The following is a 22,730-nucleotide window of genomic DNA, read 5'->3' on the forward strand; positions in this document are numbered from 1 at the left end:
TCCCTCCCTCCCTCCCTCCCCCCTTTCCTTCTTCTCTACACTCTTGGCAGTAGCACTGGATAAGACATGCCCCCTGCCCTCCAGGAACTTGCAGTTCAGTAGAATACATTAGCATGACCAGCCATAGAGGGAGGTGAGAGGCACAGGCCAGGCTGGGCTTCCTTCTCCCTAGAGGTCATCCAGCAACATTCAAAGCCATTTTCTTTTCCCCAATCACAACTAGAAGGTTGACTGCATATCTAGTTAGAGCCCAGAGCATTTCTTCTAAGCCAGGGATTCTTAGTCTTCGACCTATCAAACATGTTGTTCTGCTAACTATTTCAGTATAATCAGTTAACTTTCTAGTCCTGTGTATCTTATTTTATGCATTTAAAAGAGGTGTCCATAGGTCCCACCACATAACCAGAGAGATTTCGCTTGCAGGAGAGTAGCCCCCCTGCTGTGGGCAGGGAGTGTGGGTTACTGTACATGGCACGGGTAAACGAGAGGCACGTCTGCATCTCTCTCTGGGAACCTGAGCCATATCCAGGAGTACAGCCTAGCTCGTGCCTGAGTCTTCAGTAACTATGGAAGTCAGGCCACCTTGGAATGGGATCCAGGGGGCCGTGTCGGCAGTCAGAGGACCGCAAAACGAAGTGGCTGAACACGGGCTGCAGAGGCTGCTTCTCCTGCTAGCTTGCTAGCTCCCACGCTCCACTTGCCACTGCTGCCACCATGCAGGGGACGTCTGCAAGTGCTGAACAACGGGATAGAATTTTCCATCCAGAGCTCGGAAAGACTGGCTGCTCATCAGCACTGAGTGTGCCTGTGTCTGCAACAGCAGCCTAGCCCCCTTCCCCCTCCTCCCCCCTCCCCCTGGCCGGCAAAGCTGCCGTAGCAGCATCTTTATATCGATGTGTATGTCTGTCTGTCTCTTTCTGTATCTGTATATCTACAGTTCTGTCTATAGCGATGTATATAGCTACTTAAACTATTTTTAGGCTCATTTGTTATTATTTTAAGATTTATCCACAACCATATACATTAATTATAAGTGCAGTTGTAGAAGTAAATGGAGAATCTGTTCGTTACCTTTATACACTCCAGTCTTGGTCATTTGGGCCCAGTGCTAACTCTCTCCACAGAGTGTATTTAAAACCTCATAACTGACTGCTTAAGGAGTGATTGTTTTGCAATTTCTAGAATGCAACTTGAGGCTGGTAAGTGTGGGAATCTTTTTGCAATCACTGTATGGAGAGCTAGAGGGGAACCCAAGCCCTTGCTGCCCTCTCTGAGAGCTTCCTGGGACTTGGTTTAAATGTCCAGATTGAATCCTGGCTGGGACTTCAGGGCGCTGAGTTTCCTGACTGGCTCTGGGTGGGGTCCCCCCTGGAGGAGCTGATTGTGTTGGTGCTGTTGAGGCTCCCAGCCACAGGAAGAGGCTGGGGCCTCCCAGCAAGCCAGTCTGGGACTGCCTGGCCAGAGAGCACGTCAGCAGCCCAGAGATGGTGAGGGGGACTGCATCTTGAGAGGCTGATAACAGTCAGAGCGGCTTGAATGGGGAGGAAGCAGAGCTTTAAATGGAGTGAATTTATCAAATGGTCTTACAGTTACTTTTAAGCTCGTGTCTTTGGGATAGTTTATGTGTCTGCTTAATTTGAAGAAGGTAGCACATTCCAGACTTAATTTTGATGGCTCAGCTCTTCAGCATGACCTAGCTTTTCTTAAATGCTGATTTATTCAGGAAAATAATTCAGACTTGGTACTACAGCATTCACAGAGAAAAACATGCTCAATCCATGCACAGTCCAACCAGAATTTCTCATGCATAGATATGAAATTGTGGGCTGGGCTCAGGAAGCTTCTTCATCATCTTTAAGGAGGTTAAGGATTAGAGTAGCTGTCCTTCCCAAAAGGCTTTCTGTGGGGTGAGGAAGGGAAGGAACTGACATGGTCACGCATATGCTTCAGATACTTGCTTTGATAGCCAGGTGGAAGGTAGATTAGAGTGGAGACCAATCAGAAGGCTATTGTAGTGGTCAGAGGGAGAGGTAATAAGGGCCTGAACATGGGAGTAAAGGGAAGGGGATGGATCCAAGAGATGCTATGAAGATAGAAATGACAGACTGGGTACATGTGGGCTGAGCAAGAGAAGATTTCAAGGAGGTTGTCAGCCAGCGTCATTGGAAAGGTGCCAATGCCAAAGGTCGCAGTGCCCCCAGCATGATGCATTGTGGGGGAAAAACAAGTTCTGTGTCATACATGATGAATTTGAGATGTCTCTTAGGATAGCCATTTTGTTTATTTATTTATTTGGTGGGGGGAAGGCAGGGCAGTTGGGGTTAAGTGACTTGCCCAAGGTCACACAGCTAGTAAGTGTTAAGTGTCTGAGGCCGGATTTGAACTCAGGCCCTCCTGGTTCCAGGGCCGGTGCTCTATTCACTGTGCCACCTAGCTGCCCCAGGATAGCCATTTTGAAATGTCCACTAGGGAGTTGGTGATGGCAGATGGGAACTCAGGAGAGAGACATGGGCTGGAGTTAAGAGATGGGAATCATCAGCATAGACATGATCGTTGGACTTTCGAGGGCTGCTGAGATCACCCAGTGGGGGAGCATAAAGGGATGGGACATGAGGGGCTTGAGGGACACCCACGGTCCCTCAAGCATGGCTCCACACATGGCCCGAGCAAAGGAGACTGAGCAGAAGTGGTCAGGTGGGGAGAAGAATCAAGAGAGGGAAAGGCCAGTAAAACCCAGAAAAGAGGTGAAGGGCATCACCAGTGTCAAAGGCTTGGTCAGGCAGAGGACCAAGCAAAGGCCTCTAGATTGGAATGAACAAATGAAAAGGCCATCATTAAGCACTCACTGTGTGTGTCAGACCCTGGGCAAAGTTCTGAGGACAAAAATTCTAGCAAGCTACTCTATTCCTTTCTTCAAAGAGCAGCATTGTCGTGAGAGAAAACAGCAGGTGTGGGGAGGCTCCCTGGGAAAGCAGGGTCAGCTGAACGGCAAGGTCAGGAGTCAGAGTGTGGAGGGTTTTAAAATAGAGGGACAGGAAAGGAGGAGGAAGGAGGACCTCCAGAAAGCCCTTTTTCTTCCTTTCTTTGTTCAGACTAGGTCTTTCCATCTCACACAGGCTAGAAGTGTAGGACCTTCTCACAGGCCTGATCCCATTAATGATTGGCACAGAAACTTTGACCTGCTCTTCCAGTGGGGCCTACACACCCCTCCTAAAGCAGCCTCTTGGCTCCTCCCCACCACCTCCCCATCCTTCACTCCCACCCCCATTCCCAAGGACTCACCAGATTGATGGTACCAGGCTTAGCTCAGACACCTGCTCTGCATAGCCCATGGCAGCTCAGAGCTCCCGTGTTCTGACTTCCCAGTAGCAGGGACTACAGACATGCACCATCACACCCACCAGAAGACTTTTTCAAGGAGTTTAACTGAGAAGGAGAAGAGAGATACAGAATGACTGAGTAATGACATCAGTAGGATCAAGTTAGAAGTGGGTGTGTTTGTAATTATCAGGGAAGGAGCCAGTAGATAGGAAGAGATTGAAGATTGGAGGAGGAGGGACATGGGGTGACAATGGAGGCAGTCTGATGGAGAAGACTGGAGGGGATGGGGTCAGAAATGCACGTTAGAGGATTGCCCTGGACAGGAAAGAGTGTGGGGAAGAAGGAAGGAGTGAGGGATGATGCCAGGGGTGTGAGATGGGCAGGAGGAAGTGGCAGCTCTTAAGTTCTGCTTTCTTAGGTTGAACGCCTCCCTTTGGGCTCCTGACTCTAATGTACTGTATTACCTTTCCATCCAGTTTTATTTCATTCGATAAGCGTGCTCACTGTGCCTTCGTCCAAGTCACTAATGCCAGTGCTGAAGAGCAGAGAGCCAGGCACAGGTCCCTCGGGCCTCCACTGAGAGGCTCGCCTGTGATTTGTACATGTGTAGTTACACAGAACATTTCCATAGTGAATATATTGTGAACGACTGACTACATTTCCCTCCATCCTATTCCACCCCCTACTTGTTCTGTTTTCTACTTTGACCCTGTCCTTTTTCAAAAGTGTGTGCTGCTAACTACCCTCCCCCCAATCTGCCCTCCCTTCTATCACCCCCTTCCCTCCTACTTTCCTGTAGGGTAAGATACCCAATTTAGTGTGTATATTATTCTCTTCTTAAGCCCAATTCAGTGGGAGTAAGGTTGACCCATTCCCTTTTGTCTTCCTGTTCTTCCCCTCCATTGTAACAGTTTTCCCTTGCTTCTTTTATATGAGATAATTTAGCCTATTCTGTCTCTATCTCTTCTCATTATATTCCTCTCTCACCTCTTAATTTTATTTTTTAGATATCATCCCTTCCTATTCAATTTATCCTATGCCCTCCATGTATACATGTACACATATACACACACACTCACATATGTATTCATATGCGCATATACCCTCCTAAGTAGACATATATATGTATGTATACATATATACATTTATATTCCTTCAACTATCCTCATACTGAGAAAAGTTTCATAAGTTACAGTTATTGTTTTTCCATGAAGGAATGTAAATAGTTCAAATTTGATAAGTTACTTATGATTTCTTTCCTCTGTTTACCTTCTCATGTGTCTTTTGCTTCTTGTATCTAAAAGTCAGGTTTTCATTCAACTCTGTTTTTTTTTTTAATCAAGAATGCTTGAAAGTTCCCTATTTCATTGAATGATCATATTTTCCCCTGAAACATGATACTCAGTTTTGCTGGGTAGGTGATTCTTGGTTTTAATCCTAGCTCCTTTGACCTCCAGAATATCATATTCCAAGCCCTTCAATCCCTCAGTGTAGAAGCTGCCAGATCTTATGTTATCCTGATCGTGTTTCCACAATATTCAAATTGTTTCTTCTTGGCTGCTTGTAATATTTTCTCCTTGACCTGGGAACTCTGGAACCTGGCTGTAATATTCCTCGGAGTTTTCTTTTTGGGATTTTTTTTCAAGAGGTGATCAGTGAATTCTTTCAATTTCTATTTTTCCCTCTGGTTCTAAAACAACAGGGCAATTTTCCTTGCGAATTTCTTGAAAGATGACTTCTAGGTTCTTTTTTTGACAGGTACTCCAATAATTTTTAAATTATCTCTCCTGAATCTATTTTCCAGGTCAGTGGTTTTTCCAATGAGATATTTCACATTGCCTTCTATTTTTTTTATTTGTTTGGATCTGTTTAATAGTATCTTGATTTCTCATAAAGTCATTAGCTTCCATTTGCTCCAGTCTAATACTGAAGAAATGATTCTCTTCAGTGAACTTTTGCAATTCCTTTTCCATCTGGCAAATTTGTTTTTTAAGTCATTTTTCTCCTCATTGGCTTTTTGAGCCTCTTTTGCCATTTGAGTTAGTCTATTTTTTAAGGTGTTATTTTCTTCAGTCAGGTTGTTGACTCTCTTTTCATGATTTTCTTGCATCATTCTCATTTCTCTTCCCAATTTTTCCTCCATTTCTCTTACTTGATTTTCAGAATCCTTCTTGAGCTCCTGCATGGCTTTTGACCACTTTATATTTTTCTTGGAAGCTTTTGGTGCAGGAGTTATGACTTCATTGTCTTCCTCCTGTTCCATGCTTTGGCTTTTTGCCCCTGAAAAAGGAATCCAAAGTTGGATTGCTGTGCTTGCTTTGCTTCCTTTGCTTGCTCATATTGCCAGTCAATTACTTGACTTCTGAACTCCTTGCCACAGTAGAACTCTGCTTTGTCCCAAATTGTTGGGGTTTTCACAGCTGTCTGAGCTATTAGATGCTTTCCTTGCAGCCCCCACAAGCTCTGCCCCACTGGCCACACACCCCAGGACCTCCACCCAGGACAGTGATTCGGATCCAAGCAGGTTAAACCAAGAGTGATTATCCTCTGAATGGTGGCTTGGTCCCCCTATGATCTGCAGGCCAGGAGCTCTGAAGCAGCCACTTGGCAGCAGCTGCAGGGCCGCCACACCTCTGCTGCTTCTTGCCCAAGGGGCCGGGGCCAGGTCGTACCTCTATGCCCCCCCACCAGTTCCAACAGTTTCACATGGACCTTTTACTTGCTCCTTGACATTTATGGGTTGATAATTCTGCAAACTGCCACAGCTGCTGGTGATCCACTCTTCCAAAGTCCTTCCAGCCACTGCTGGTCGGGGCCGCCCTGGTACAACAGCCATGGCTGGACCTTTCCTGTCAGCCTGCCAGGCTGCCTTCAACAGGAGATTTGTTTCTCTCTATCACTTTGTGGGTTCTGTAGCTCTAAAGGTTGTTTAGAGTTCTATTTTATAGGTATTCGAGGTGGTTATGGGGGGAGCTCATGGAGTTTTCCTGCTTCTTTGCCGCCATCTTGGCTCCACCTCTTTTCTTTTTTTTAAATGGTATTTTATTTTTTCCAAATATATGTGGAGATAATGTTTAATGTTCATTTTAAAAAAATTTTGTTTATTTTTTTTATTTTGTGGGGAGAGAGGCAGTCCGGAGTTAAGTGACTTGCTTAGGCTCACACAGTTAGTAAGTAACTAAGGGTGGGTTTGAACTCAGGCTCTCCTTACTCCAGGGCTGGTTCTCTTTCTGCTGTGCCACCTAACTGCCCCAACATTCATTTTTTAAAATTTAGCATTTTATTTTTCCCCAGTTGCATGCAAAAACAATTTTTGACATTCATTCCTAACATTTTGAATTCCAAATTCTCTCCCTTCCTCCCTCTCCACTCCCTCTCATTGAGAGGACAGGCAATTTGATAAGGCTATACATGTGTAGTCGTGCAAAACATTTCCATAATAGTCATGCCTAACATTCATTTTTACAAAATTTTGATTTACAAATTTTTCTCCCCTCTTTCTAATCAATTTGATATAGGTTATATACATGCAATCATGTAAAACATTTCCATATTAGCCATATTGTGAAAGAAGAAACAGATTAAAAGGAAAAAATGAAAAAAATTAAGAGAAAATAGTATGCTTCGATCTTCCTTCCAAGTCTTATCAGTTCTTTCTCTACATGTAGATAGCAGGAATCTTTTGTAATTGTCTATTGCTGAGAAGAGGTAAGTCTATCAAAGTTGGTCATTGCACAATATTGCTGTTACTATATAAAGTGTTTTCCTGGTTCTGTTCATTTCACTCAGCATCAATTCATATAAATCTTTCTAGGTTTTTCTGAAATCTTCCTGCTCATAATTTCTCATTGCATAGTAGTATTCCATGACATTCGTGTACCACAATTTGTCCAACCATTCCCCAATTGATGGACATCCCCTCAATTTCCAGTTCTTGTCCACCACAAAAAGAGCTGTTACAAGTATTTTTGCACATGTGGGTCTTTTCCCCCTTTTAATGATCTCTTTGGGATACAGACCTAGGAGTGGTATTGCTGGATTAAGTGATATGCACAATTTGGTTGTCCTTTGGGCAGAGTTCCAAATCGCTCTCCAGAATGGTTGGATCAGTTTACAACTCTATCAGCATACGTTAGCGTCCCAATATTCCCACATCCCTTCCAGCATTCATCATTTTCCTTTTCTGTCATATTAACCTATCTGATAGATGTGAGGTAGCATCTCAGAGTTGTTTTAATTTGCATTTCTAATTAATAGGGATTTAGAGCATTTTTGCATGTGACTATAGATAGCTTTGATTTCTTCATCTGAAAACTGCCTGTTCACATCCTTTGACCATTTATCAATTGGGGAATGACTTGTATTCCTATAAATTTGATGCAGTTCTCTCTATATTTTAGAAATGAGGCCTTTTATCAGAGACAATTGCTGTAAAAATTGTGTATCAGTTTTCTGCTTCCCTTCTAATCTTGGTTGCATTGGTTCTGTTTGTACAAAACCTTTTTAATTTGATATAATCAAAATTATCTATTTCATATCATGTAATACTCTCTATCTCTTGGGTCCTAAGTTCTCCCCTTCTCCATAGATGTGACAGATAAACTCCTCCTTGCTCTTGGGGCTGCTTGGGCTTCTGCTTTCTGCCCTCCCCGCTCCCAACTTGGGTGTCAGACTGTGCTCAGGTTTCCTCTTCTCAGTCAGGGGTACTGCCCTCTGCCAGGGTTTCTTCCACTTTGGCTTCAGGATCCATGTCAGAATCTACATGAGAGGTTCCTTTCACAGTTGTCATTCCAGCAGCCCATTAGGCACAAGTCAGCTGAAGGCCCCAGGCCCGCATCTGCGCCCTAGACCTCTTTGGCAGTCTGCTGATGCCTACAGACTCTCCTCAGAATCATGCCTCAAATAAAATAAGTAGGATCACAGAGGAAATCAAAAGTTAGTCAACATAAAGATGTTCATAGACTTGCTGAAATTTCTTAAACCCCTTGGAGATCCTCAAGCCCAAGTTCAGAACTCTTGTGCTAAACCCAAGGTGGTCCTCCCCAGCCCCATCTTTTGGATAGTCATCACATTCTGTCTTGTAATAGAGTCTTCAGCACCCATATCCCACCTTGGAGCTTCTTCAGTGCCCTCATTCTATAGATGAGGAGCCCAAGGGACACAGAGAGCACTCAGGTAATAAGGTGTTGGGAGGCAGGGTTTGAACCCACATCCCCTGCCTTCCTTCTCTCCTTATGGTTCATTTTCTGACCAGGTCAAACTGAGATTCAACTCTCAGGCTAGGGCTGTATTTGGGACCAGGCAGAACACTGTGAGGTCCCTTCCAGCCCTAGTTCTGGGCTCCTAGGATCCCCAGCCCCACCCATCCCCACACCTACATGGGCAGCTTTTCCCACAGAGCAAGGCAGCTTATCCCTGGCTTTGGTTTGTCCTCACAAGTGGAAGGAGTGGTTCTCCTGAGCAGCAAAGCACTTCCTTGAGCAAGCTTCGTTCTGCAATCTTGTAACCTTAAGGAGAATGAGAACATTCTTCTGGAGTCAGCAGTCACCTTAAGTGAAGCCTAGCAGCCTAGCACTGGGGTTTAGAGCCCACACTGCAGGGAGTCCTCCTCCCCTGGGAACAGCCAGCATCCCTTCCAGACTTTCCAGCATGAAGGAATTGGGAGCTCCATTCGGAGCAAGACTCCCCTGGAGGGGCCCATGTGCCGGCAGATGGATGTTTTTGTCTGGAAAGCCAGAGGTGCCAGAAGTCTTTGTGATTACGTTACTGGAGCGCCTGGGTTTTGTGGTTTGTGGGGTGGAGCATCGGGGCTGCACTTTTATTTTTAATCCAGGTCAGAACCAGAGCTTGGGGTGGGGCAGAAAAGCCTGCTGAGTGAGCAAGTTCTTTCTCACAAAGCTCCCTCAAAGGTCGACAGTTGGAGACTTTGATGACCTTTAAAAAAGAGCGAGTGGACAAACAGCATCGTAGTTTGTTGTCAGGGGAGGTCAGTGCGTGGTGGAACGCTGGGGAGACCCCAAAAGAGCATAGCAGTGTTCTTCTAGCAAGAGTTTTCATTGTAGAATTCAGGCTTTTAGTCACATCAGATCATACCAGAAGTGGTGTAGCCAAAGTGTCTGGCTTAGGAGCTTCATTTAGGATTCCGTAGGTCTGGGGGGGCCCAAGCATTTGTAGATCCAGGAGAAAGAGGATCTCCTTTGCAGCCCACAGTGAAGGAGTGTACTTCACCCTCCCCAGGGGCTGTTGGATGAAGCCGTCTCTTTTGGAACTCTGGCACTAGATGTGGGCATGGACCTTCCTGAGACCCAGCCTTCCCAGGAAGACAGCTCTCAACATTTAGGCCTGGAAGGAGTCTTGGAGCAGTGTTTCTGATGCCTTTTCTTGAGATCTAGCTTGTTTCTCTTATCAAATAACTCGTTTATTAATCTAGAGAGGCCTCCTAGACCCAGCTGCTGATGGATGTCTGTCCTTGCCTCCTGCTATGTGACAGACTGCTCAGGTGGTGGGGTCAGGGTCCTGTACAGCCAGGTGTTCTTGCTGATGGTGGGTCAGTAAGGGGTCATGGTAGGGCTATCCAACAGTCTTCTTCCTTCTCTGCTCCAGCCCAGCACTTAACGTGTAAATTTAAAATCAGACTTGCTCTCACTAGAATAAAAAATTTTTAAATTAAAAAACAAACAATATGGCCCAGACACTAACAAGGGGTGGGGAACCTGTGACAGGTTGGTTCTACTGGCTTCCTGTTTCTCCCTCTTTCACCTGGCTGGTACCAGAAGGGTCACTGTGGTGGCAGTTGGGGCAGGTGCTTTCCGTGTATTGATGACTTTATCTTACTTAATAGTAAACATACTCAGGTGTTTACCCAGAAAGGACTCATTCATTGGCTAAAGGGGCAAGTTTAAGGTCAGGTTTTGTCCAGAACTGGGCTTTTCAGGGAAGTACGAGGCAGCATGATCTCATGGAAAGTGCACAGGATTTGAAGGATGAGGAGCTGGGTTCAAATCTCAAGTCAGTTACTAACTGTGTATGAGCAAGTCACCCCTCCTCTTTGGGGTTTCCTCCTCAGTTTCCTCCTCTGTAAAAAAGGAAGGAGTTGGGCAGGTTACCAAGGCCATTCCTGTTTTGCGTCTGTGGTCTTATATGATAGTCTGGGCTCAGCTTGTACATAAAAACCACTGACTGGATTTGGGCAAAGGCAGACTTCCCAAGCCTCCTTAGCTCTGCAGAGTCGGCATCTGTCTGTGCTAGAGCCGTGATGGTGACTGTTAGGATAGCTGGCATGTGTATGATGCCTGCTTTGTGCCAGGCACTGGGCTGAGTGCTCGACAGTTAGGAGACAGGTGCTGCTAGTATCCCCATTTTAACAGCTGAGGAAAAGGAGGCAGAAGTGACTCACCCAGAGTCACACAGCTAGTCAGTGTCTGTCCCAGGTCTGGGACCAAAATTCTAGTGAGCTTCCCATCCCTTCCATCTGAGGACCCCAAGAAATCCATCAGCACCTGCTTGTTTGTGCCTGCTCTCCCTCCAAGATCGTGAGCCCTGAAGTTCCCTTTCCTGGTAACAGCTTTGCCCTGTCTCCATGAGCCTGCTCAACTTGATCTCCTCCACCTTGGATCCTTTCTTTTCCCTTGGACCATTGGCCTCCTTTTCATTTCATGATCAGTTCCCTGGGATGCACTGTGGCCTCCCTTGTCCATGCCATCTTCTCACCACTCCACCCTTCTCCTGCTTTCTTTATTCTTGCTCCTGCTGTGGAAGATTTCTTTGGCTGGAGAAAGTAAGAAGATGGCGCAGCAGGACTTTCCATCAGCAGTCTCCAAGTGCCTGAGTGGTCTTCAATCTCATGAATCCTCGCTGCACCGAATCCAGGCCTTTTCCTTCTCCTCCAACTCCAGCCCTATCCCTGCTTTACTCTCTTTTTTTAAAAATGAGTTTCTCTTTTTACAGCCTGCTAGTTTTCCCCAGTGTCCCTTCTCCTCCCAGAGAACCGGCCCATACAACAAACCACCTTTTTAAAAGACAAAAGAAAAAAGAGGAAAAGCCCAGTGTAGGCAATAAATATGTTTCCGAAGTCAGGAAGCCCCTGTGGCTCCATCAGCTCCGTCCTCTCTTGATCTTTAGCATTTTACTGCATTCATGGGGGGGATTACTCCTTCCATTTACATCATCACAGTCTTTGGGTATCTTCCTTACTATCTTTTAAAAAAAAATCAGTGGTATCTTTTGTTTTTACAGCACCTTCCTTTCTAAATACTTTTCTCCCTGGCAAGAGTTCCTTTTTTTCCAAAGAAAAAAGAAAGAAAAAAATGAGTTTGATAAAACAAATAGTTTAACTGTGTATGTTAGTTAAGTGTGTGCAGTACTACACATTCATAGTCTCCTACCTCTGCCAAGACAGGAAGAAAGTACATTTTCCTGTCTCTCCACCTTTATGGGAGGTGGGGGAGGGTAGAGTAGACAGAGAAAAAGAGAGAGGAAAAGTAGATAAGGAGAGGAGAAGGCTCGGGGGTCTTGTCAGAGGCCCATCTGCTGGCTGTTGGTGGGCTACCAATACCAAAATCCTCCCTCTAGAAAGACCTGGCCCTGACAGTGACTGAGGAAAAGAAAGAGGAAGGAACTGCCTCCTCCCTTTCTGTCCCCTTGTCACCATCTAAAAAGAACTGTCATTTATAGCACCACCCTGAGCCTTCCTTGGCACCCTTCCTGGCACCAGCACCATGGGCAGCAAGGGTGAGGCAGGGCTCACTCAGACCCTGATGACAAGGACTTCTTTTGGCATCTGGAGAGCATGGCTGTAGTAACTGGTATGACTCTGGCTGGCTAGATTCCTATGGGCACCAAGTTAGGGCATGTCTCACTGGGCATTAGCCAACAAACAGCCCAGATTCAGGTGGTGATGAGGGAGGGAGAAGAGAAGGCAAAGTACTCAGCACAAGCTGTTGCGACAGAGACCTTGGGAATGAGGGTCAAAGGGAGTGGTAGAATGAGGTTAGTGAGTGGGACAGTGGGATTTCTCCTTCCTGCTCAGACTATATCTGAAGGACCCTGCCCATTTCTGGACACTATGTTTTAGGTTGGCATCCTGGAGCTGCCTCACCCAGAGGAATATCATAAGGATGATGAAGGGACTCAAAACCAGGGCAGGGTCAGTGGAAGGTACTGGGGGTGTTTTCCATGTTAAAGAAAAGAGCTGCAGAGAACTTGGTTGTTTTCTTCAAAAGCTGAGCAGCAGGGAGGCGGACGTCAGCTCGTTATGAAGGAACACTTGTAATGACATGAGCTGTCCAGATGTGGATGGGGCTGCCTTGTGAGTATATCACTGGGGCACTCGAGCAGACCCTTGTAGAGATCATTCATGCTGACTGCAGGAGCTAGACTATTTAATTTCTGTGATTCTGTCTCCTGTCCTTCTGGCCAAAAACTGGGAGGGTCAAGGAGATTCAACAAAATTTTTCTTACTCTTTATCAGCCTTTAAAAGAGATGAGTTTTCTTTTCTTCTAAAAGCATGTAGGAATGGAGATTGAGTCTAGAGCTGAGAACTTGTACTGTACTCACTTCTAACCAGCCAAACTATGTGGCCACAGTGAGAATGATCAGAGGGTGCCATGGAGTCCAGAAAGGATACCCAGGGGAGAAAGGGGCTAGGGCAAGGTAGGGCCAAGAGCCAGTTCTCCCAAAGCACAGGGAGGGTGTGGAGAGCCCCTGAGCCGGCTGCAGAGGGTAGATGAGCAGAGACGTGGGAATGGAGGGATGAGGAGGATGCAGTTGGGGTAAGAGGAAAGGGCAGGATCTTTCAGGGACACTTTCAGGGACTAGTAAAGGCTTGGTGCTGGCTTGAAGGTCTTGGCTCCTTAGCAGGGGAGAAGGGTTTGTTTCTGCTGTTGTATTTTCACTTGGGTCAGTAAGAGGACATCCATTACTAAATGTTCATTTCCCCCTTAGGAAGAGACAACTCATCCAGCTTCTAATGATACAGCACATTAGCTATGCTAACAACATTCTAGTTTACAAAAAAAGTTTTAATAAAGTAGTCTCCTAATAGGCAGTTAATTTTCACTAATAATTCCCTGGTGGTCCAGAATCCTGAAGAATTTGTAAACAAAGTCGTTGGCTCAGCAGGGGTCCTTGGTTTTTTGTCATTTGGAAAGGTTAGGTAGAGCATAACCAATTCATTTTCAGCAGTCTACATAGAACTGCATTAAACTTTGGCCTGGAAAACTAAATGGGGAGATCTCTCCATTTCCCCTGACGAGTTCCCATCCTTTACCCAACAGGAATCCAGGCCTGTCCAGAACGCACACTTCATCTTAGTGTTTCTTATTCAAAAATGTTTCTTCTCTCTTCTTCTGCCCAGACACCATCTGTAATGGAGCCTGAGCATCTCTTTCCAAACTACTTTGAAAACTGGTAACAGGTGGGACAGAGCCAGCTATGACCTGACATGAGAACAAGTGGTTCATGGAGAAGAAGAGTGCCAACAGATTCAGTAGCATCTTCCCAGCTCCCAGAAAGAACACTACATAATTCCTCTTGGTTTAGAAGGCAACTGCCAGCCTCCTGGTGCAGATGTGAGCCCTGCCCATCCTGTATGACTTAGCCACTTACCTAGTGAATGGATCAGCAGGTAGTGCCTAATGCATAGTAGGAATGAATGTCGATTGACTTCCAAGGATGCCTAACTGTCTGCCATTCCCTCTGTCTGGTTTCAATGCTTGAGTTCCAAGGAAATAACTTGTCTTGGCCACCATGGCCCCCAGCTGGATACACACCACGACACACATGCCCAGCATCTCCTAGGGAATGGTGAAGTGAGGGAGCTACAGCCTGTCATACATACTCCCCAGTCTCATAGTATTAGTGCTCGGAAGGGCCTCAAGGAAGAATCAATCATCATTTTACATTTGAGGAAACACACTTCCTTACAGCTCAGAATGAAGCCACAAGAGCTGTTGGGGTGAGTGGAGAGGCTGGGTGCCTCTGGGTGGGATAGACAACCACTGTCAGCCTCAGCCCCTCTTGATGCCAGCAGAACTGTTTGTTTTTTTTTAAATAAATTTATTTTTAACATTCTTTTATATACAAGTTCCAAATTCTCTCTCTCCCTCCCTCCACCATTCACTGAGAAGCAAGGAAAATGATATCAGTTATACATGTGAAATCATGCAAAACATATTTCCATAATAACCCTATCACCAAAAAATAAAAGGCAACAAAAATAAAGAAAACAAGAAAATCATACTTCAGTTTGCATTCAGAGGTCATCATTTCTCTCTCTGGAGTTGGAAGGCATTTTTTCATCATGAGTCCTTTGGAATTGTCTTGGGTCATGTATTGATCAGAGTAGCCAAGTCTTTGCCAGATGATCATCATTCTAACATTGCTGTTACTGTGCACAGTGATCTCCTGGTTCTTCTCTCTTCACTTTGCATCAATTCATACAGGTCTTGCCTTGTTTGTTTCTGAAGCCTCCCCCTGTGTCATTTTTTTATATTACAATAATATTCTATCAGTTGATCAGCCATTCCCCAATTTATGAATATCCCCTCTGTTTCTTTTTTCTTTGATCTCTTTGGGATACAGACCTAGCAGTGGTATTGTTAGATCAAAGAGTATGCGCGATTTGGTAACCCTTTGGGCATAGTTCCACATTGCTCACCAGAATGGTTGGATCAGTTCACAACTCCACCAACAATTTAATATTAGTGTACCTACTTTCCCTCATTGTCTCTAGCATTTGTCATCTTTGATAGGAATAAAGTGGTACCTCAGAGTTGTTTTAATTTGCATTTTTCTAGTCATTAGCGATTTAGAGCATTTTTCTGTGTGAATTAAAATAGCTTTGATGTCTTCATATGAAAACTACCTGTTCATATCTTTTGGTCATTTATTGATTGGGGGATGACTCTTATCTGTTTTAATTTTGACTCAGTTCCCTATACATTTGAGGAATGAGGCTTTTATAGAAAAATTTGCTGTAAAATTTTTTGATACTGCTTCATTATCTATGGTAACTTTTAGCAAAAAAAAAAAAAAAAACCTTAATTCAATCTTTTTGCTTTCACCTTGTCTGGGATCAGGATGGCTGCTCCTGCCTTTTTTTTTTTTAACTTCAGCTGAAGCATAATAAACTCTGCTGCAGCCCCTTATTTTAGCTGTCTTTCTGTTTCAAGCATGTCTCTTGTAAACACTACATTGTTGGGTTCCAGTTTCTTACCTGTTCTGCTACCCACTTCTGTTTTATGGGTGAGCTCATCTCACTCACATTCACAGCTCTGCTTCCTAACTGTGCATTTCCTTCCATTCCATTTTTAAATGTTTATTCATCTCTCTTTTTTCATCCTGTCCTTCCTCAAAAGTCTGTTTTGCTTCTGACCACTGCCTCCTTTAATCTGTCCTCCCTTTTATCATCCCCTCCCTCCATTTCTCTTTATCTTTTTCCCCTCTATTTCCCTCTGTGTGTGTGTGTGTATTTTCTTCCCTCTGAACCGACTCTGATGAGAATGAGGTTCAGGCATTGACTATCCCCCCCCCCAATTTTTCCTCTCCACTACAAATACTCTTCTATATATACTTCTTTTATGTGAGAAAAAACTTTCCCATTCTGCTTCTCCCTTTCCCTTTCTTCCAGTGCATTTCTCTTTCTCAGTCCTTCATTTTTTTTAGATCATCTGAACAGGATCAACTCACACTCATGGCCTCTGGCTATGTAGACTCCTTCTAACCACTCTAATAATAATAAAGTTCCTAGGACTTACATGTATCATCTTCTTATATAGAAACATAAACAATTTAACCCTATTGAATACTTAGGATTTCTCTGTCATGTTTACCTTTTTATTCTTCTCATGCATCTTATGTTTGAATGTCCCATTTTCTATTCAGCTCTGGTCCTTTCAGCAGGAATGCTTGAAAGTCCTCTCTTTCATTAAAAATCAATTTTTTCTCCTGAAGGATTATACTCAGGTTTTCTGGGTAGGTTATTCTTGGTTGCAGTCCTAGCTCCTTTGCCTTTCAGAATATGATATTCCAAGCCCTCCACTCCTTTAACATGGAAGATGCAAAATCTTGTGTGATCCTGACTGTGGTGCCATGATATTTAAACAATTGCTTTCTGTCTGTTTGCAATATTTTCTCCTTGACTTGGGGGCTTTGGAATCTGGCTAATATTTCTGTGAGTTTTCATTTTGGAATCTCAGGAGGTGATTGGTAGAATCTTTCAGTTTATTTTTTTTTAAAAGCAGTCAGGGTTAAGTAACTTGCTTAAGGTTATATGGCCAGTTATTTTTGTGTGGGTGCCGAGTATCTGAGGCCGCAACCGATCCCAGGTCTCCCGACGCTGGGGCTGGCACTCTTACTGCACCACCTGGCCACCCCCTTTTGTTTTCTTTTTAACCCTCTAGATCTAAGATATTAGATTAATTTCTTTTTTATAATTTCTTTTTTTTATTTATTTTTTTTAAGCAATCAGGGTTAAGTAACTTGCTCAAGGTTACACGGCCGGTTATTTCTGGGTGTGGTTCTGAGTGTCTGAGCCCGGGATTCGATCTCCAGGTCGTCCCAACACTGGAGCCGGTGCCCTTACTCGCTGAGCCACCTGGCCACCCCTAAGCAACTGGGGTTAAGTAACTTGCTCAAGGTTACACGGCCAGGTGTTTCTGGGTGGGTGCTAAGTGTCTGAGCCCGGGATTCGATCTCCAGGTCTTCTCAACACTGGAGCCGGTGCTCTTACTTGCTGTGCTACCTGGCTCTTTTTTTTTTTTTATCATGGCTTTCAAGTAGTCCAATAATTCTTCAGTTATCTCTTCTGATCTATTTTCCAGGTAAATTGATTTTCTAATGAGATAGTTCACATTTTCTTCTTTTTTTTTTCTTTCTCTTTACTTTGTTTTATTGTTTCTTGATGTCTCCTGGAGATATTAGTTTCCATTTGCCCAATTCTAATTTTTAAGGAAGTATTTTCTTCAGTGAGCTTTTCTACCTTTGGTCAGTTTTGCTTTTTAAGGAGTTTTCTTCAGTGACTTTTTGTGCCTCTTTTACCATTAGGCTAATTCAGTTTTTAAAGTGTTATTTTCTTCAGTATTTTTGGTGCCACTTTTACCAAGCTGTTAATTCTTTTTTCGTAGTTTTCTTGCATCACACTCATTTCTTTTCCCAAGTTTTTCTCTACCACTCTTATCTCTTTCTTTAACACTTCCAGAAATACTTGTTGGGCTTGGGTCCAGTTATCATCTTTCTTTGAGGCTCTTTTTGTAGGTGTATTCACATTGTTGTCTTCTGAGTTTATTTCTTGGTCTCCCTTGCCACTGTGGTAGCTTTTTATAATCAACGTCTTTTTTTTTTTTACTCATTTTTCTAGCCTCTTTCTTGACTTTGGACTTTATATTAAAGTTGAGGTCTGCTCACATTGGGTTGGGGAAGCATTGTCCAAAGCTTCAGGCCTTTTTGTGCTTTTGTTTTCAGAGCTAGTTCTGGGGGTTTTCAAGTCTTTGGTAGTGTGATCCTGGGAGAGGTAGGTGTGGTCACTACTTACTGCTCAGTCTGTGCTCTGTCCTTTATCCAGGAAGGACACCTGCTCCCTGCAGCTGCTAACCATGACTAGACCTCCTGTTCTTCTGTAGCCACAAGCCCTAGCGCTCTTTCCTGCCTTGGAACTATGACCTCGCTCACTTGTGACAGATCAGAAGCACTTCTCTCTGACCCAGAACTGCTTATGGGCAAGAGAGCTGCTAGTCAGTGCCAGCGAAGGATCCCCTGTAAACTCTTTCTGACTCAGAGCTGGTTCTGTGCAAAACTCTGTGGCCTCCTGTATTGCATACCAGAGCCCAGAGTAGGGGTGTCAGCTGGAATCAGTTTCATTGCTTCTGTTGCTACCTTCATTTCAGTTACAGGAATGGTTGGAATGTGCCACCTAACACTGCCTTGTGTTTCCCTTCTCTCCTTCCTACAGCTAAAACTTGCTTTCACTCTGGACCAGGACACTGGAATGCCTCAAGGATGTCACATCTATGAATACAAGGACAGCAACAAGTGAGTCCCGTCATTACCAACATTATTCTCCTCTCCCTGCCAAGTCACCCATGGCAGGGAGGCTACCCTGTCTTTAGACATAATTCACAAGCATATTTCTCAAAACCGTGTTGACTTTCAACATACAGATCCCCGGGCCTATATGCCAGTGTGGGAAGGAGCTCAGATGTAGGTGTTTGAGACAGCTCCTGTAAATTTCCTTTGCCCCTCACTTCTTGGGACTGGCATGTTTGTGCAGTTCTCCTAATGCAGAATTATCCCATTTGTACTAGATGATTTTTCCCCTCCTTCTCCTTCTCCTCCTCCCCTTTGCCTTTCCTTCCCCTCAGGCACACACATGCTGATTCACTTTGTGGCTTTTCCCTTTTTATGGTTTCTGTAATCGAGGACTGACCGCATTCCGTATTTGTTGGTTTTGTTGTGATATTCTAGCTAGGGTGGATAGTAGTGAGGACAGTAAGTGCAGAGAGAAAGGAAGACACTCTTTATGTCCGTCTCATTAGAGACTTGAAATTGCTGGCCTGGCCAGGAAGTTGGCATCCATCGTAGTCTTGTCTTGAAAATCCTGATAAAGTGGCTTTTCTCTGGAGCTGCATAGATTCTGCCCATGAGCCAGTTGTGCTGCGCTTTAGTATGTCCAAACACTAAACTCTCTTTCACTACCTATCTTTATGTTTATCTTTCTTTTTTCCTTCTTGTCCTGGGAAGAAGTATGAGAAGAGAGTAAAGAGAAGTCATGCCAGGGCTCCTCAGAAACTTGGGCAATAATTTACAACAGGTGAAATCCTCAGCTCCAGCCTACAGATGTGAGATCCAAGCTTTCAAATATCTTAATTATTTGGGCAGCTGGGTGGCTCAGTGGATAGAGTGCTGGGCCTGGAGTCAGGGAGACTCCTCTTCCTGAGTTCAAATCAGCCTCAGATACTTCCTAGCTGTGTGACCTTGGGCAAGTCATTTCACCCTGTTGGCCTCAGTTTCCTCATCTGTAAAGTGAGCTGGGGAAGGAAATGGAAAACCACTCCAGAATCTTTGCCAAGGAAACTGCAGATGGGGTTGTGAGTTGGACATGAATGAAATGACTCAACCACAGCTACAGCAGCAATCCGTGATTCTACTAACCTGGGGATGAAGCAGACACGTGTCAGCAGAGTCACTGTCATCTGACTCACCCTTGCCCGTTCCATGTGAAGGGGCATCCTCTTCTTTTGCTCTGGAAAGGTGGCAGAGTTGAAGAAATCCCTTCTTCAGGAAGTTGCTGTCGTCATTCTCTTCCTTCAGGGGAATTAGCAAGGCTGTGACCCTCACTCATTTGGCTGCCTAAGTTAGTTGTAAGGTGAGGGTTCCTGTAATCCATGTGTTTCTTACTTCATATACTTATTACTGTGTGGATGGCGTGTTGTGTTTCTGTAGTAGGAAGTTGACACCATTTTTGTTTTCTTTTCTGAAATGGTGTATTTTGAAGATCTCTTTAAATTTGCCTTCTTTATAGATTCCTCTACATTACTAAGTGGGGTAAGCTCTCAATAGAGAGTCATTTAAAACCTCCTACACCTGAAGGGCCAGAGACAAAAGTGAAAAACAGCCCTTACTTTCAAGCCGCTTCTATTCTATTCTTCCGAAGAATGCAGTATGCAAACCTATATGCTGATTGAGGATTATTGGAGGAGAGCACTGACAAATAGGGAGATTGAGAAAAGCTTCTGTAAGAGATGGTATCCTAGAGGCCAGTTGAAGGAAGACAGACATTCCAAGAGTGGGAGAATTCAGAGCATGGAGGATCCTTTGGGCAGGGGCATTGAGGTAGGGGAAGGGTCCCAGACTTGGTTTGACTCCAATGTAGAGTGTATGAGAGGGACAGTGAGGAGGAATGTCTAGAAAGATAGACCGTGGAGCCACGGCGGGAAGGGGTTTACTTTGTGGTATTCTTGTTTATTTTTGAAATGCCTGCCCCGTCCCCCAAGAAGCATTTCCATACACAAAGCAGAACATCAAAAGGATTTTTTGTGGAACTGTGAACCTCCCTTTATGAAATGACCGGATGAGGCATTTACATTTGTCACAGTGGCGAGGAGCCAGTAAAGATGGCTGAGCAGGGGGTGATAAGGTTATACCAATGTCTTTTTTCACATTTTAAACATTTTTACTTGACGTTTTGAGTTCCAAATTTTATTCCTCCCCCATCTCTGAAACGGTAAGCAATCAGATATAGGTTATTGTTGTTATTATTATTATGTAGAACTCTTCCATGTTAGTCATTTTGTGCAAGAAGACTAAGATAAAAGAAAGAAATGAAAGAAAGTGAAAAATAGGGGTGGCTAGGTAGTGCAGTGAATAGAGCACTGACCCTGGAGGCAGGAGGACCTGAGTTCAAATCTGGCTTCAGACACCTGATCACACTTACTAGCTGTGTGACCTTGGGCAAGTCACTTAACTCTGATTGCCTTGCCCTCCAAAAAAGCAAATAAATAAATAAAGCCACTTCCTTAAAAAAAAAAAGCGAAAAATAGCACACTTCAGTTTATATTCAAACAAGATCAGTTCTTTCTCTGGAGGATGCTTTATCATGAGTCCTTTGAGATTGTCTTGGATCATTTTATTCCTGAGGATAGCCAAGTCAGTCATAGTTTTTCAACAAACAATAATTGCCATTACTGTGTACATACAGTGGTCTCTTGGTTCTGTTCACTTCACTTTGCATCAGTTCATGTAAATCTTTCCAGGTTTTTCTGAAATCACGCTGTTTGTCATTCCTTATAGCACAATCATGTCCTGGGCATGTCCTTTGATTTCCCATTCTTAGCCACTGCAAAGAGAGCTGCTGTAAATATTTTTGTACAAATAGATCCGTATCCCTTTTTTGTCTGTCTTTGGGATATAGACCTGGCAGTGGTATTGCTGGATCAAAGGCTTAGCTTTGTAGCTCTTTGGTACACTCATGTTTTAGGAAGAATGTTCTGATGGCTGTGGATTGGATTAATTGGAGAGCAGGAAAATCACAGTGATCTGGACAAAGGGTCGTGAGAGACCCAACCAGGGCTGGGACTTCATGGAAGTGGAAAGAAGGCTATGGATGAGAGATGGCAGGGGAGGGGATCCACAAGGTGGGGGGTGGGGGAAGGATCCACAGTGACTCGAGGGCTGTGAACTCAGGTGCCTGGAAGGATGTTTGGGGAGAAGATAATTTAGAGTTTTGCTTTGGATATCTTAGGTGTGAGTCGTCAAAGTCTGACCAGGGAGATGTGGGGGCCACCTGCATAGAGGTAAGAATGGAGCCCAGGGAGCTCATGAGGATCACCAGGAGAAGGGATATGCAACAGCACGAGAGGTCCCAGGACAGAGTGGAGTCGAGAAGTGTCTCTTCCGATGGCCTCCTACTGAGTGCTGCTGAACGGTGCTGGGGGAGGTCCTCAGCCCTGCTGCCTGGCTCCTCCACAGGCTTGTTAACCCATCTCACCTGTGCCCATGCTGCTTCAGGGTGGTCCTCTCCCTCTCACTCTACCCCATTGCGCATCATCACTGTTCCAGACTCTGTCATTTCTCCTCCAGGCTCCCCCTCCCCAGCAGAGTGGCCCACCTCCCACTTTACTGAGCAATTAGAGACCATTCTTGGGGGAGCTTCCTCTTTTCCTGGAGGCCAACGACCCTGTAATGGTAAGGGAATTTGAACATCTCCCCTGCCCCTTAATGAGCCTCACCTGGAGCCCAACAAGAGAAGCTTGCTTAGAGGAGTCTTGTTTTTCAGGAAGGCCAACCTCTTGTTACTTTGTAATTAGGCAGTGGGTCATGAGGGTTGTGATGCTCTCTGACCCTGAAGAAGGCTATATATACTCTGAGGTGAGGTTTTGCTTTGGGGTGCTTCTCTCTCTGGTAACTAACTGTATGTATGTGATGGTCAGATAGCTAGAAGCCATGTCTGTTGAATTGTGTTATTTTATGTCTGCTTGTAACTTCTGAATATATTTTCTCTGAAGTTCAGGGTGCTGACTTTTTCCCCTGAGCTAGGTAAATGATAAATGTTTGATTAAAGTAAGATTGTTAACCCCTTTCGAGTTGCTTTCCTTTAGAAAAGCAGATCAAGGAACCTATGCTAGCAGTCATGCTAGGGTGTTTGCTGCTACAGACCTCTGCCTCTGCCAAATTGCGTCCATCATTGTTCTGTCATTCTCTGCCTGACTCCTGACTCCTTCCCTGGTGTCTGTGGACACGTGCAGGTCTTGCCTTGTTTTTATCCTGTGTCCTCCTTCACTTTCCCAGCTGAATAAGAAGCTCTGTGTCTGTTGCCTCCTTGCCATCTCTTCTCATTCACCTCTCAGCCCCCATGCTGTTGAGGGCCCTGCCATCTGTGTGGCTCCCAGGCTCCTGGGCGAGGGGCTGTCTTCAG

At 44.6% G+C, this 22,730-nt stretch overlaps 1 protein-coding gene across 4 annotated transcripts in view; it reads left to right on the forward strand.

Moving 5' to 3' along the window:
• The window catches only part of DIS3L2 (DIS3 like 3'-5' exoribonuclease 2), a 371,217-nt gene that overhangs the window by 284,779 nt on the left and 63,708 nt on the right, over window positions 1–22,730 (forward strand). For all 4 annotated transcript variants that reach the window (XM_069089292.1, XM_069089294.1, XM_069089290.1 and 1 more), the window contains one exon: window positions 18,270–18,349. In XM_069089292.1, the coding sequence (XP_068945393.1) occupies window positions 18,270–18,349 (80 nt within the window). The remainder of the gene's footprint in view (window positions 1–18,269; window positions 18,350–22,730) is intronic.

The sequence above is a fragment of the Petaurus breviceps genome, unplaced genomic scaffold, assembly GCF_028583685.1.
Source record: "Petaurus breviceps papuanus isolate PSGF00001 unplaced genomic scaffold, PetGlider_PUasm1.0 186, whole genome shotgun sequence".
NCBI lineage: Eukaryota > Metazoa > Chordata > Mammalia > Diprotodontia > Petauridae > Petaurus > Petaurus breviceps.